This window comes from Pipistrellus kuhlii, unplaced genomic scaffold, assembly GCF_014108245.1.
Source record: "Pipistrellus kuhlii isolate mPipKuh1 unplaced genomic scaffold, mPipKuh1.p scaffold_m20_p_3, whole genome shotgun sequence".
Classification (NCBI taxonomy): Eukaryota; Metazoa; Chordata; class Mammalia; order Chiroptera; family Vespertilionidae; genus Pipistrellus; species Pipistrellus kuhlii.
In genome coordinates, this window is record NW_023425529.1 from 25,387,333 (window position 1) to 25,404,091 (window position 16,759).

The 16,759-nt window shown below is 39.1% G+C and overlaps 1 protein-coding gene across 1 annotated transcript in view; it reads right to left on the bottom strand.

The window, feature by feature from the left end:
* The window catches only part of GYS2 (glycogen synthase 2), a 39,873-nt gene extending 23,114 nt beyond the window's left edge, over nt 1–16,759 (bottom strand). Inside the window, exons 1-4 of the mRNA XM_036457996.2 lie at nt 16,330–16,759; nt 8,423–8,604; nt 5,981–6,172; nt 4,257–4,439 (exon numbers count right to left, since the gene is read on the bottom strand). Coding sequence (XP_036313889.1) covers nt 4,257–4,439; nt 5,981–6,172; nt 8,423–8,604; nt 16,330–16,450 — 678 coding nt within the window. The 5' untranslated portion in view covers nt 16,451–16,759. The remainder of the gene's footprint in view (nt 1–4,256; nt 4,440–5,980; nt 6,173–8,422; nt 8,605–16,329) is intronic.

The window sequence follows — 16,759 nt, forward strand, 5'->3', positions numbered from 1 at the left end:
TGCCCACATAAAAGTAATGAAAATTTTTTATTTAAACCCATTACTAAGCGCAGAGCTACTTATGCTTACATAGGAGTTGCTTGCCTCATTTCCGCTTCTAAACTGCTATGTAACCCCCTGAGTAAATGACATTTCCCCTTTGTTATAATCACATAGAAATTGTGATTTTCTTTGGCATTTCAATTATATTTTTACTTATCCCACATTTTCTATATATAACTTTTAAAAAATATATATTTTATTGATTTTGTACAGAGAGGAAGGGAGAGAGATAGAAAGTTAAAAACATTGATGAGAGAGAGTCATTGATCAGCTGCCTCCTGCACACCCCCTACTGGGGGATATGCCAGCAACCCTTGACTGGAATCGAACCCGGGACCTTTCAGTCCCCAAGCCGACGCTCTATCCATTGAGCCAAACTGGTTTCGGCCTTATCCTACATTTTCTAAATACTGAGCTGATTTGTTTCCCCAAGGTCCTTATCATGTTTTTGCTCATAAACAATGAAGTAAAGCTGACATTAAACTTGATTCAAAAAAATTAAGTTAATTATTTTTATTCCTTACTCACTGAAAGGAAGCCTGACAGAGAGAAAAGACAAATTTTTTTTAAATATATTTTATTGATTTTGTACAGAGAGGAAGGGAGAGAGATAGAAAGCTAGAAACATTGATGAGAGAGAGTCATCAATCAGCTGCCTCTTGCACACCCCCCACCGGGGATATGCCCGCAACCAAGGCACATGCCCTTGACCAGAATCAAACCCGGGTCCCTTCAGTCCCCAAGCCGACGCTCTATCCATTGAGCCAAACCGGTCTCGGCGACAAATGTTTTTCCATGACAACTGTAGTCCTACCACTTTATAATTTCAAGGGATGTACAGTTATTTTAATTATGTGATAGGTTATTCTGGGTATCTTAACTTAAAAATATACACACGAAAGGCCAATTGGGGACTTGACATTTGGCTTAGTTACTAAATATTATTTCTATTATAGTTGCTATGAAAGTAGCAGTTTCTAAGAGAAAAAAAAAACCTATATAGTTTCTGGCCTTGTATCAGAAATGAACTTTTCATATTAGAATCTTTCAGACATTCTTTTAAGCAGGACATCATATTTAATCCTCATAAACCACTGAGACACTTATTTTGTCTTCATTTTATAGAGGGGGGGGAATCAAAACTTTTAAAGGTTAAAGAACTTGCTCAGTGTCATATTTGTATCTTAGCAGAGTCCTGTTGATCCAAATCAGTCTGACTGCAGACTTGTGCTCTCCCCTGCTTTTCTACCATTTAGTCTCTAACTCAATCAACAAGTCAGTCCCAGTAATTACTGCACCATGTAGAGGAAAATACTAAAAAAAATATTTATTAGAGGAGTCTAAAGATTAGAACAAGATAATTCTTGGAATAGTCTCTCTTGACTGTAATATGTACAAATATCTCTCTGAAAATGTTTGAACCATGGTAACCTTGAATCAGCAGTTTTTCTTGAAAGCTTTTTATGGCTGGTCTTATTTATTCAACCAAATCTCTCATTCAACCAATATTTGTGGAATAATCTATGTGTTTCTGTTACCTTCAAGTAGCCTATAACTTAGTAAGCAAATGAGTAAAAGTCAGGCAGAAATTAGTAAGATCAGAACAGGATAGGGAAAGTATGTTATATTGTATGTTTACCACTCCAAGTCAACCTCCTGCCATCGCCATTTATCCTCCTTTTACTCTCTCCGACCCCCCCACCCCCACCCCACACACACACACACTCCCTCTTAGTTATGTAGCTATTTTAGAGAATGGAAAAGTTGACCCATTACTGGACTAATAAGAATAAATTTAAAAATAACTTGAAGAGTCTCAGAAATTCATATGCTGGCTAAAAGTGGTTGGAATGTTATTTCAGCTAATACATTTAACTAAAAAGTTAAACCAACTTCAAGATCTTTGTGAATTGGCTAGTAAAAAAAATGTTTTCAGTTAGCAACTATTATTTGAGTCAGTAGTTTTACTTTCTGCCCTTAGAGAAGTTGAATACTTTTATTTTTATTCTCATTTCCCCACTCCTACCCCTTGTTCATCTGCCTGAGTCAGCACTTACTGAGGCAGATCTTGGGTCTTATTTCAAAGACTAAATTCTGACTCATTTCTTACGTTGAACTTTTAAAAACTTTCCATGTATATAATTTGGTATTCTTTTTATGTGTCACCCAAATTCTAAACCCAATGTGAGCATGGGGAGAGGGTCTACTATGGAAAATAATTATAGGGTGCGTGTTTTTTCTGTAAGAAATGGTTATGAGTTTGACTCAAAATCTAGTTCTTGACTACTTGTTATTTACCAGTCACTCTGCTGGGAAGGGCATTTTACTAGAACAATGGGCTGGGGTCTTACTGCAACCAGTGAGGGGCTTTAAGTTGGGGAGTATATAATCCTATTTGAAGACAGTGTGATATAAATGCTGACTTTTATCAAGAGGATAAAGTTGTAATATATAACTACATACTGCTACCATGCATTTTTCCTTAAAAAAAATAATAGCTGAAGTATATTTTTAGTTTTTTTTTCCTGAGTTACTATATAATGCTCTTAAGAATTCTGCAGTAAAATATTTGATATGCCTCTCTAACATTTTCTCTTTCACAAAAATCAAAGTCTTCCCTTCTCAAGGAAACATAGTTGTGAGCTTACCACAGATCACTGGTTTACCCTTATTAGTCTACCAATATCATATGCCATAAAAAATTTCCCAGCTCTCCTGACTTTCTGAATCCTGTGGTGACTTTATTGTAAATGTATTGTACATCTTATATTTACAATTAGAGGCCTTTAGAGTAGGTTGACCTTTTCATAGGTCAACTCCCTTTAGGACCATTCATTGTTTTTGCAAATATTGAAGTTTGTCAGAAAAAAACTTTCCTGCATTCAGTGACAAAGTGTCTTTGAGATAGTATAACTTTTCACAATCATTATCTAAATATTATTTACATACTAGAGGCCCAGTGCAAGAGATTCGTGCACTGGAGGGGGGTGATTCTCTCAGCCCTGTCTTTGCCCTCTTGCAGTCCAGGACCTCTGGGGTGGGGGGAGAGGGGGATGAAGCCAGCAGTCAGACATCCTCTCGCAGTCCAGGGATCTTGCATCTGGGACCCCTCACTCCTTACCGCCCGCCTGCAGCAGAGGCAAGAGAGGCTCCCACCACTGCCGCTGAGCTTGCTAACCATGAGTCAGGCTTCTGGCTGAGCAGCACTCCCCATGTGGGAGGACACTTACCACCAGGGGGTAGCTCCTGTGTTGAGTGCCTTCCCCTGGTGGTCAGGATGTGTCATAGCAACAGGTCATTCCACTGTTTGGTCAGTTTGCAGGTTACACTTTTATTATATAGGATTAGACACACACACACACACACACACACACACACACAATTTCATAGAATCCTAGCACTTTTTAAGACTGGGAAGTCTTTAGAAATCAACTTTCCAGAGTACTCATATTCTTGACAGTAAAACAGAACTAAATATTGATTGGGAATATAGAAACCAAATCTACAAAACCCCTGACTTAGTGGTATGCACATGCTTTGTTGATATTACTGGCATATGATGTAAAAGACACCCTTTAATCTGATTTACTGGTAACTTATAGGAAATAGAAGGAAGGAGTCAAAACAATGACCTTGTGTCATAGAATCGAGCAGTCTTCTCAAATGAGCAGACATAACTGGTCACCAAGGACCCACATCCCTGTTTTTAATACCTCCTGTCTTATTTGATCCTGACAAAAAACCCTACCTAGGCATGGCAGAGCTACAGGAGAAATCTGATCCTTTATTCCCTGGGGAGATAGAGGAAGTAAGGCTCATGGTGCAAGCTGTGGGTCTAGAATCCTGGTTCTCTACCTGCCACTCAGAGCTGTGTGTGATACAGGATCCTCGCAGTGTTTCCCAAGCTCCAGGGTAGACAGGAGCCCAACCTGTGTCCGCAGTCTTACGCCCCACCCCACCCCCACTCCTTTGACTCTTGGATCTATTGCTCCAAAGTAGACACACGCGCCTCTCTGAACAAACCCTATGAGTCTCTGTCAAAGGGGCGGCTTTGTCATGCATATTGATTAGTTAAAAGGTCATTGCTGTCATCTCACTGGCAGATGAAATGTCAAGATCAATACTTCTCACCCTTCAGCTTCCAGGATCAGAAAAAAAAAAAAAAAAAAAGGTGATGAGGGGGAAGGTAGTAGGACTATTTACCGACTATTTACCTTATCAAGATGGTTGTAGAAATCAATGTTTGCCGCGCAGAGATACCTCCCAAGCAGTGTGGCGTGAGTGGTAAAAATTGTGGCGATAGGAAGGTTCCGGGCTCGAGAAAGGATCAGTCCGGTTCCGGCCTGCCATTCGTGGAATTGGGCAATGACATGTTTGCCGTCTGCATGGTCTGTCACCTGCGTCAGGATGGAAGCATTTAGAAAGGCTGTCGGTGAGCGTGGATCTTGCTTCTGGCCCATAGCATCAGGAAATTTACATGCCTGTAAATTTTTAGCTCAATTGGAAAGGATCTAACATGAAGCATGCAGCTTTAGCAAGAGTGATTTATAGGATTCAGTGGCATAAAGCCCAGCGGGCCTCACACTTAGCCTACCTCAGGTCACCTGGAAGGCTTGTTAAGCACAGACATCTGGGTCTCATTCCCAGGTAATCTAATTCAGTGATTCTGGGCTGGGGAGCAATAATTTTCATTTCTTACAAGTTTTAAAGTGATGCTGCTACTGATGGTCCAGGAAATAGTCTTATTTTATTTTTATTTTAAAAATTGATTTCAGAGAGAGCGAGAAACATCAATGATGAGAGAGAATCATTGATCAACTGCCTCCTGCATGCCCCCTTCTGGAGACCTAGCAACCCAGGCATGTGCCCTGATGGAGAATGGAACCATGTCCTCTTGGTTCATAGGTCCATGCTCAACCACTGAGCCACACCAGCCGGTCCGGGAAATACTCTTTGAGAACCACTGACTTAAGCTAAAACCTTTGTATTTGCAAGTATCTGCTCTTGCCTTGGCCGGTGGTGTTTAGTGGTTAGAGCATTGGCCTTTGACCTTCTGGCCCTGGCCGGCACCTATGGAAGGATGGAAGGCAACCAATCAGCGTGTCTTCTCTCTCTCTCTCTCTCTCTCTCTCTCTCTCTCTCTCTCTCTCTCTCTCTCTCTCTCTCTCTCTCCCCTCGGTTCCTTTCCCTTCCACTTTCTTTAAAACCCAATGGAAAAATTATCTTCCATTGAGAATTAGCAAAAATAAAGTGTCTGCTCTTCACACAGTTTTTCACATCTATAAACAGCACAGATCACTAGTGCAGCAGAAGCAGTTAACAGCAGACACAGGACTTGCCCGGAAAAGCCTTGGGTTTTTTCTGTCTGTTTACCCTTTGAACAAAAGACAGTCTCTATTTCTGGAACCGTTTTTACTTTAGAGGAAGTTGAGCCTTTAATTTTTTTTTCTTCTTTTTTTTTTCGGTCTATGGTATATTTCACTGCTATGGGCTCTTTAGCACCTTCTGGGATCACTTCAGCACTTAGCTAATGATAAAAATATCTAAAAATCACTGCAATTACACAAGATCTCATGCATAATCAAAACCAAATATTTCAAGCTATTTTCTATTTCATTGAATCTATAATTCATATACATAGTCCATGATGTATACCATTTTTTCTTGTGCATAGATTATCATCTATGTAGCAGCAAATATAATTGGATTTTATGCACATCATTCTATATATTAATAAGCATTACTATTACTGCAGTCCAAAGGCTGATATTTAATTTGAGGAAGGCAGAACATTTTCTCAGAAATGTACGAGGACAACCGATAAAGGCACCATCTCAAAATTAACTTCATGTAAAGGTCATGGGATAATTGCTGGACAATGCTGCACAGAACACAATTGTGCTGCTCCTCTGATGTATCACCATACAGTAAACTGTACCTCTTTTAAGAACCAGGCCGTTAGAGATCCAAATATCAACATGTCGTTGGCTTCTCGGTCGTGATAAGGAATGCCGACACTGCACGCTTCCCAGAGGTCACCCTTCCACCTGTCCAAATTCCACGCCGAAAACCCTATGTCAAAGAGCACCACGTAAGGACTCCCCTCTATCAGCCATCTTCCAAAATGTACCTGCCATGTAAAGAACACAGAGCCAGGTAGGAATGCTAGGTAACTCAACTGCAGATGCTGTACAGAAAACCATGGGGATACCACAACGCATCTGATATGGAGTTAGAATGGGCTTGCATTCATTCCTCTAAAAAATTTCCCTGCTTGGGAAATGCTTTTCATTAAATTCAGTCATTAAAAAAAGAAAGTATCATTACTCCCTTGACCTTGAGCTCACAGTTCTAGGATTTAATATGATAGTCTATGTTTCTATGATAGCATCAAAAGTTGAACTGCTCTGTATCTTTAGCAACTCACAGATAGATGTACTGTCTACTGTGCCACTTATTTTTCTTTATGCAACAGGAGTTAACAGATCTCCTGATAGAAAAAGGTTTTTTTCTGTTGACAAATGTATATGACTTCTTCCATTCCTCCTATAAAAATGAATGCTACTGGAAGTGTTTCTCAGTATGGTTGCTGCCAAAGTCTTAATTAAATATATTGCCTAAGATACTTTATCTTATTAATGTAGCAGCCCAAAGTCTAATCCTGTTACTTTCTTCAGAGTGACTGCCCATCAATTCAGTCAATTGCACAAATACCCCCAAGACTTTTTGCCGATTTGCCCCATTGCACGAATGCTGAAATTAAACACCATCTTCATCTATTCATCTTCCTGCAATTTCCCTCAGGCTGCTGGTTGTTGCTGGAGAGAGTCACAGCCATGTACATTTGTGACATTGAAAAGTCATGACTGTATATTAGAGATGTCCAGATATTCTTTATCTTTTCCTTGAACAGTTTTCAGAACCTCTTCAGATTTCTTATTTTAACACTTGCCTCCTAACTTTTGTAAGATGACCTTTAACTCCTACTTCCTTAAGATCATCAAATACATTGAGGGAGACCATACTGAATCCTTCATTTACCCCTTATTACCTTATTAAGTGAAAGGAGAGAAAAGTGATCCTCTCACTAGTGCTTTGGGTCTTGTTCTTGCACCCATTCAGAGTAGCCTTCCTTTCTTCAATCATTCATTTCTTCTGAATTTTGAACTTCTCCCTGTCTACTAGATCTTTTCTTTCTTTTGTCATATAAATATGCTCAGATCTCACTTACATTTAATAAAACACTAATTCTCAAAAGCACACCAGTCTGAAACTACTTAATTTATCTCAACTCTTCAGAGAAAAATCTCATAACCACAACTTTTATACTCTTTTCTCACCATTCACTCATTCCTCAACCCACAGCAATCTTATTTAATCCCCGTTCCCTTTGAAGTGTATCTAACAAAGTTACCAAGAATGATATTAATATTGCTAAACCAAAATGTCCCTGGTTCAATCTTTTGTTGACTTGGTTCCTCCTTCATACTTGAAACTCTCTTCTCCCTTGTCATGACCTGACTATTCCTGTTGTTACAGTAACAAATTCTCAGAAACCTAGTGGCTAAAAGAACACAAAACAATTATTCCATAGGTTAGGGGGTTGTAATGTGAAATCAATCTTATGGGTTAAAATCAACATGTTGGCAGTTTCATTCCATTTGTCCTCTCTAGAAGATAATCTATTTCCTGGCCTTCTAGTGGCCACCTGCATTCCTTGGCTAGTGGCCCCTTCCTCCATCTTCAGAGCTCATGTCAACCTCTGTTTCCATTGTCACATCTCTCCAAGCCTGATTCAACTGCCTCCCTCTTATAAGGACCCTTGTGATTGCATTGGGCCCAGCCAGATAATTTCCCCATCTCAAGATCCTTAACATAATCACCTGTGCAAAATTCTTTTTGCTACAGAAGGTGCCATTTTCATAGTTTCTGAGGATTAGGATTTGAACATCCCTGGTTCTACATTGCTAGCTGTGCTTCTACTTTTGCAATCTCTGACTTCTTTTACTGTAGTTGTAATTATTGTAGAATCTAACGTGTTGACATCTCCAAGGTTTGCCTCAAAATGTGCTTTTAGTCTATAAACGCCCACAGAATCATACTATGAATTTGAATTATATACAATTTAGACACAAATGACTTCCCCGGAAATATCTTTACCGTACAAATTCTGCTGAGCTCTAACCCTTTATGTTACTAGATATTTATATTGCCTCACAATGTACCTATTTATAGTCAAGTTCATCATCTTTCTACAAACCTGCTCCTTTCCCCTAAGTAGAGGGATGGTCCTGTCTTGGGAGTTGATGTGAATTCTGTCTGCTTGCCCATTACAGTTTACGGAGACTTGTCAAGAGAAGTGTTGGTCAGCATCCCTTACCTGGCAGCCATGTTTATTCATTGTGTCCACTGCTCTTCTAACAGCGTCATTTGCAGGTTCACACTTTTCCACCTGAGTCTTCATATTTTGCTCAAAATATGGACCAATCAGGAAATAATTGTCTCCCCATTCATCTGCTGTTGTTCTGGCCTTTGTCTGAATCACAGTATAGATGCCACCAACTGTTGAAAAGAAAAGGTTCCATTATCATTCAGCTTAAAAACTCATTTAAGTGATAAAGGCATGGAAGTGAGTTCCCATGTTTTTGTTAAGTATTTAGGAAACATCAAGCACAAGGATTCATTTAACTTTCTAAAATAAAGTTTTTAAGGACACTAACAAATAGTCACCCTTCCTTCCATTCATGCATATTTTAAAGCCCCTTCTGGGTACATGTCAGAGAATAGCAGATCGGCAATAGTAAAGTTGTACAAACATTTCATAGAAATCTGAAGAGACAATTGGAATGAAGCACTTGGCTTAATACTGCACCCACGTTGAGGTGTCAAAATGGGGCAAATAGCCATTGTCATGCCATTAGCCCTCAGCAGCAATAGTCACCTTTCATCCCTTTTCTGACCCTGGTCCAAGAAGGGACTAAAGTATATCCAAGTAACAGCCACTGCTGAAATGATGAGCAAGTTTTCCAAATTAAAGAGAATTAAAATTCTAAGGAACCAAAGGAGGTCAGTTTTGCCAAGAAGAACGATCTTTTAGATTTTGAGGAGGAATGTTTGGCCCAACTCTCATGTCAAACCCAATGACACAAATATAAGTTTTCATATGATATGACCTCCCCACCCCCACCTCCTCTGGCATTGTGGCCACCACTATTAAAACACAAAGCCAAAAAACATGTGTACTATTGGAAAATGTATATGCCCTTGCATCCAGCATGTTCACATATAGAAAATTGTCCTGCAGGAAAACAAAATGGAAAGAATATGTATGGAGCATTACAATTTTGAAAATTATAACCAACTTAAATTGAACTAGTTAACTCACTTAACCTAAGGCTCAATTAGCTCAACTATCCAACAGGAATTTGCAAAGGCAACTAAAAAGAATTTTTCTTTAAAGTGTGAGTCACATTTTAGCAATATATTTACACACACACACACACACACACACACACACACACACACATATATATATATATTCTTTCATCAAATAATTTTTCATCTTTGGTTGACATCTTTCCTTAATTTTCATCTTATCAGGGAGAATACGTTCTCAGGTTCTGATGGCACATGATCATTAAATGCCTTATTCACACTTCTATTCTTGAATACTCTTATTTGCAACTGTGCATCCTACCCAGAGATCTTAGAACATCCTTGTTTGTTAGGTTATGTGTTTAAAATTTAAATACACTTATAAATGCAAACACATTTTTATTTGTTAAAGGACACAACGAGGAAGAGAAATTCTTTATTTGAAGAAAATAAATGATTAGATTTAGGAATTGAAATGGAACGATAAACACAGTTAATTAATTTGCTACTTCCTTTTCTGATTTGAGGCCTTCAGTCTTCATATAGATAGTCTCCAAATAGCCTTACAGTGTTCATAAATACCATGGCTATGCTCTTTCAGTCTATCAGGAATGAAAACACAAAATTTAAAAATGAAAGTCCAACCTATCCTGATTGAGGCCCGATTGTAAATAAATCTTTTCTCCCAGACATCTCCCTGTACAGACTTTCTGTGGAGAGGACCTCTTATTGCATTTCAAATGCGCAAGCACCAATTTACCCTCTCCCTGCTCTTCCCATATTCATATGTCAGCTAGTTCCCCTTGATTTTTACTTGTTTTCCACAAACTCCTGTGTTGGCATGCTAATTATAGATGAGTGTGATGGCATAGACATAGGGTCATTCACATTTTTAAAAAAAATATATATTTTATTGATTTTTTACAGAGAGGAAGGGAGAGAGATAGAGAGCTAGAAATGTCGATGAGAGAGAAACATCGACCAGCTGCCTCCTGCACACCCCCTACCGGGGATGTGCCCACAACCAATGTATATGTCCTTGACCGGAATCGAACCTGGAACCTTTCAGTCCGCAGATTGATGCTCTACCACTGAGCCAAACCAGTTTCGGCACACATTTTCAAATTTGAGGTATCAATCAGAGGTTCACCAACACATACTTTTTATTGAGTCATTGTTTTGTCATAGCCTAAATCTCTGAATTTGAACTTACACTTCACTTTCAAACATGCACTTTGTATTTTATTGATCTTTTTTTTTTTCTTCCTGAAACAATATGGGAAAGTATATTTAGTGTGAGAGTAAAGTATCAAGCCTTTCATAAGAAAGAAAAGATGAGCTCCCATGGCACATATGTGATTGAGGTAGCTACAACCCCAAGTTTCCATCTAGAAACTGCTGATGTTGCTAAAACCAGGATTTCAAGGCAATATGAGATATGGACAGTAGCCAATATAAGTCATTTTATGTAGGGATATAAATTAGGAGTATCTTTACTATTTGATAAATGTTTAAAGGTTACAGAATTTGAAAGTCATACGACTTCAATATGCATAGCTAATAATTGGACTCTTCTGTCTTAAGACACAGTTGCAGGAGCAGGAAGAGTCATCATATAGTTAGAATATCATTCTTTTGAGGCAGCAGGGCTGGTAGGATAGAAAATAAACGTTGCTGGTGACAATGGTCAACAAATGTTTGTGTGCCCAGCATTTTGCTGATTCTGTAGTCCAAAATCAAAGCAGCTTCAGACTCAGGCAGTGAGAGGCGAGGCACTTAGAGAAAAACCACATGCACACCGTTCCCCAATATACATCATGGCAGCCCATGTTTTATACAGGAGACACTCAGACACGGCAAGCAGGATAAAAAGGAACTAAGGAGAGTAGGTCTCCTCTGAAAGCTATGCGTGTACCAAGCATGTTTTTGCCCATAGATGGTGTGTTTCATGTGGTTTTGTTTAAGATGCCCTTGACATGATCACTGCATGTTCACACCAAGGAAAGGAACCTCAGCCCCAAATTACAGTGTCACCAATGACTGTAGGAACCCTGCTCCATATCTTTTTGTCCACTTTCTGCTTTTGTGTTTAAAAACTGACTCATGGAATCACTCAAAATCAAAGCAAATATGATCATGAATAATCCAACACACTCCTTTTATGAATAAATTTTTATCCTATATAATAATCCAAAAAAAATAAAAGGCTAATATGCAAATTGTCTCCTTGACTGGGTTCAATTTGGAGTTCAACCAGGGGGGCGAGGATGTCTGGCCAACTGCCTATAGCCCCTCACCCTGGCTGGCCCAGCCTGATCAACTGTAATCGGGGCAGGTTGGCCGGACCCCACGCATGCACCAGTTGGTACACTGGGCCTCTAGTGAAGAATAATAAGCTATCGATAACATCTACAAAGTGTTTATTTAATGCTAGAAGTTATTCTAAGTGATTTACAATTGTTGTTGTTGTTTTCATTTTCACAATATCATTGTAGGCAGATGCTATCATTATCTTATTTGGAGATGGGGAAACTGAGGTGCAGAGAGGTTCTGAGGTAGATCCACCATCACACAAGTAATGACAAGATTAGATTCCAGTTCAGTCTGACTCCAGGGCCTAAGGGCTATGGACAGCAAGACTGTAAGTTATTGTGCCGAACAACATATTGATGGATTTTTAAAGATGGTGGCAAGAGAGACAGAGGAAGAAAAGAGCAGTGTCACCAGAAATAAACCTCAGGTCTTGGGGAGTTTCAAAGCCACTTGGAAAACAATACTTGAAGAAAATCACTTTTTAATTTAGGCTCTATGCACTTCTGAATTAACAGAAAAAGGATCCCAAGAGTCTAGTAGGGGTGTCAAACTCAATCAGAGAAGGGGCCAAAATCTAAAATCCAGCCTAAATCTCGGGCCGAATGGTTTACTGAACAGTCATAAACTGTCATTGTGATGGAAACGCAGTGGAGTGCAGTGATGACAGCGCGGTGCGGGCCACATTGCAAGGCCTGGCGGGACGGATTTGGCCCGCGGGCCTTGTGTTTGACACATGTGGTCTAGAGGAAGTTAGAGCAGTGGTTCCCACATTAATCATTGAGGCCTTTAGAAATCTGATGAAAATGTTCTGTCCTCTTCTCCAAAACAGCACTTACAGGTAGGAGCACATATTTTCAGATACAATATTCTGAGGTTTACCAACGCTTTGAAGTCTACTTTTATCAAGATCCGCACCTTTAGAAAACCCGCCTCAGAACATGGACTTGCAATCATGGTCAGTTTCTACCAACCCCTTTTAAATTATAGTTTTCTGAGTTTTCCCATGTGCCATTCACAGTGTATCATGTGACCCAGAGCTAGGGATGGGGCCTAGCTTAAAGGAGGGAACAGGCAGAATTATGTCCAGCTTAGGGCTAAAAACAAATTGTTTTTAGTTGATTTAAAAAGAGAAGCAATCATTTAGTAACTAAATTACATAAATGTTCACCTATATTACATTAGCATTCATTCTTTTTCACAGTGTTCATTAAACTCTTTGTACTGACCCTCAACAGCCTCCACATGACCACTGATCCATAGTCTGTGCAGGGGAAATGATTGTGGTAAGAGGTTTGCCACAAACCCCAAACTAGTTAGAACCCTACCCCTGCCCCCCGCCCCACTTACATTATGTAGTCTTAGAGCATCTTGTGCTTATTCTGACACTCATCACACTTGACTATAGTTGCATGTTCAATGTCTACCATCCTGCAAGTTTGGAAGACTGGGAATCAATTTTATTTTGTTAAACTCTATGCTCCTCAGCTCCCAGTGCCTGGCATGTAATAGGCCCCTTGCTGACTCTTTATTGAATAATAAATGGATTATAGTAATAAATGGATGAAGTGATAAAAGCAATACATTTCAAGAATAACATGAACAAATGGAAAAAGTTATTTTAAGGTCAAAGAATCAGCATCCAATAATTTAACTATAACGCTTCCATTGGTTACAGTTTGCACATTTTCATTGTTTGCTGGCAAAAGTTTGCTGGTAAAGGATTTATTTTTTCCTCTCCAAGAAATCTTTTGTGTTTTTGGATCTAAATACATGTCCTGTTTGCCGCTATAAATGTCTGTAAGATGGCTGAAGCGTATTACGCTCATTTCATTGATGAACAAATTGCTCTTCAGACAGTTTACTCGCAGGGGTGGGGACCATCAATCAGGCCTGCAGGCCGTAGAAGGTCCGTGAAACCATTTGGTCTGGCCCTGCCAAGGCATTAGAGGTGAGGTAATTAAAGGTTTGACCAAATATAGCAGGTTAATTTTCAAGTTTATAATTCTGTATGGCTCTCAAATGATGGTATAACTACCCAAATGGCCCTTTTCAGACAAAAGGTCCCCCAACCCTGGTTTAAGGGATGTTTTTACAGTCTCGGGAATCTATGATCTTTGACTGCAAGTCCAGTGCTCTTTCATCTGTAGAAAATTTCCTCAGGCAAATGGATGTTTTCATTTTAATCTTTGTGTGGTAATTAAAAGAGCAGTGGACCCAGAGGAGACCCAACTGCTGGTCCCAACCCTGCAATTTACTTGCTCATTAAAGCCTGCGGATGTCTGCCTCATCTGTGAGGAGTGGGGCTCGTGATCGCTAAGATGCCTCTCATATCCTGGCTATGAACTGGAGGGGAATAAAAGTTCAAAGTAAAATTTCAAAAGAAACGATTGGTGTCACTGTATGATCTGAGGCGAACACAATTGTCCATTCATTTAAGCATCTCTAAAAAAGTCAGCCTGTAAAAGATATTAAAATAAAGTTATGTTGGAGATGATATCAACTTGGGCAAATCACATTGTGGGTTCCTTTGCAGGAGAACAAAATTCCCTTTCTCTTGCATAGAAACTAAAAGAAAATAAGTATAAAGGAAGCATAGAGGTTGAAAATAAGTGTATTCATTCCTTCATTTAAAAGAGAAAAAAAAAAGAATCCATTTTGAGCATTTTCTGTGTGCCAGGCACCGTTCTAGGCCCACCATCAGCATGCATGTCATTAGGGTACGAGCTCCATGGATAACAGCTTTCACCAGTGATTGCCCAGCACAGGAGACAGTGTCCCATTAAAGTTCGTTAAATGGAGAGACCAGGAGGAAGAAGCAAGGGCTCTCTGCGTAGGTGCTGGAACTCAAGCAGACATCTCCTGAACTGTTTCCTGGTGCTAATAAGTCCCTCCCACTTTCCCACCAACAAGCTATATTCTTGAGTTCCTGCCTACTCTGTAGAGCAAACCTTTAGTTAAAGGCACAGTCTGAGATTTATGTGTAACAGAGATGGCTCTGTCCCCAGGAACACAGGGCATATTTAAAAACCTTGAGATTGGAAAAAAGAAACAGGTATTTGTAAACAGCTATTTAGAAACAGGAATTCGTAAAAACACTTTCCTTCTTCATAATATGGTTTCTGTTCTCTTTGCTTTCTCCTCACTAAACTGAAAAAAAAAAAAAAAAAAAAAAAAAAAGACCGTGCTTTGTTCTCTTACGTTCATTCTGTGCATTTCTACGCAGGCAGGTGTGATTTTTAATTTTTTTAAAAATATATATTTTATTGATTTTTTACAGAGAGGAAGGGAGAGAGATGGAGAGCTAGAAAACGTCAATGAGAAACATCGACCAGCTGCCTCTTGCACACCCCCTACCGGGGATGTGCCCGCAACCAATGTACATGCCCTTGACCGGAATCCAACCTGGGACCTTTCAGTCCGCAGACCGACGCTCTACCACTGAGCCAAACTGGTTTTGGCGTGATTTTTAATTTTGATAGCATGGTTTTTATGAAAGCACACACATGAGAGTTTTGAACATGTAGCATAAGGTGAAAATCTGAACACATGCCAAATATAATTCCTCCACCTTTGAGGTTATGCTGGCTTTGATTAGCCAAAAGGAAGTAATATATCATATTCATGTTATCATTTCAGATTCTTTAAATTCCACAAGTTGCCACGGACTTTTACCCATCAATCACTTGTCCTGGTCCTTCATGATCCTGAAGAATTCAACCTTGCAAAACTTACTTTTTCTTCTAATATTCTAGATTTTTAAACTAGAGAGTATCAATTCATAAGGAATTTCTTTTTCTATAATTTTACAGATTCCTTTCTTATAAAAATAATTTAGGTTGAATACTCTATTTTGCCTTCTTCAATCTGGCCCAAATGAGATTATACCTTATTGGGAAATTATTTTAATTTTGTTAACTTGATTTCATTTCTTATTTTATAATTCCTATGTATATGTTATTGAAAATCACTTTTGTTCTTCATAATAGGAGCTCAATATTATGCTTTCTGAGCTGCTTCTAAATTAAAACTAATTCCAAGCTAATCTTGAATTACAGGAAACATTAACTATTTAATAGAAATGCTATCAGTATATGGAGTTTAAAGCTTCTAATTTATCCTGATCAGGTACAGTCCTCCCTAAAATAAAGTACAAAGTTGTGTTTTTTGATGAAAACAAAACCATAAAACCAAAAAAGCAAATATTAACTTTTTATTTTTCCATAATAGGGATTTTAAATTAAGTGCACATTCCCTAGCAAAGACTAATATTTTAAACTTTCCTTCAGCACATATAAGGTGTCCCAAAAAATATATATACACATTTTCAATAGTTATAAAGGCAGTGTTTATTAAAATACATTTCACTTTCAACATTGAGCTATCAGCTATTAAAGTGTGCATACATTTTTAGGGGACACCTTGTCTACACAATCTAAGATTTTATTGCCTGCTGAAGTAGACACAATTAACTATAACCTAAGCTTATATTCAGTTTGAGTGCCTCCTTATTAGCTGGCAATTCATCTGATTAACTCATTGTCCTAAATCTACATTTTTTAGCAATCTGTCAAATAGCCACCTTCAGGGGCCAGTACAAACCTTTATTGGTCACTTCCCAAGCAACTTCAAAGAGAAGCAAATCTTCCACTGGAAGTTCTTCAACTTCCCACTGGGGAAGCCCACTCAGGGATGTCACAGACAGGGATCGGCCTCGGAGCATTCTGCTTCCAGGCCAGCGAAACTTAGGTTCGCTCTTTCAGTTAACTGCAGGAGCCGTGCGCTTTAGAGTGGAGGCGCAAAGCTGGTAGATCTCAGGCTTGGATAGCTTTTCGTAGGAGTAAACCCGCAGGATAAAATCTCATCTGCTTCCCAGAGAACTCACGGGTGAAGGAGGAATTGTCCAGTTTTCTTTGCAGTCTTTCTAGGTGGGTCCACTGAGGACAATATCTCCAGTCAGAATCTACGCAAAAAAACCCAGAGCTATCACAAATAAAACCCTCAGTCTGGGGCTTAGGCAAGCAACCCTCAC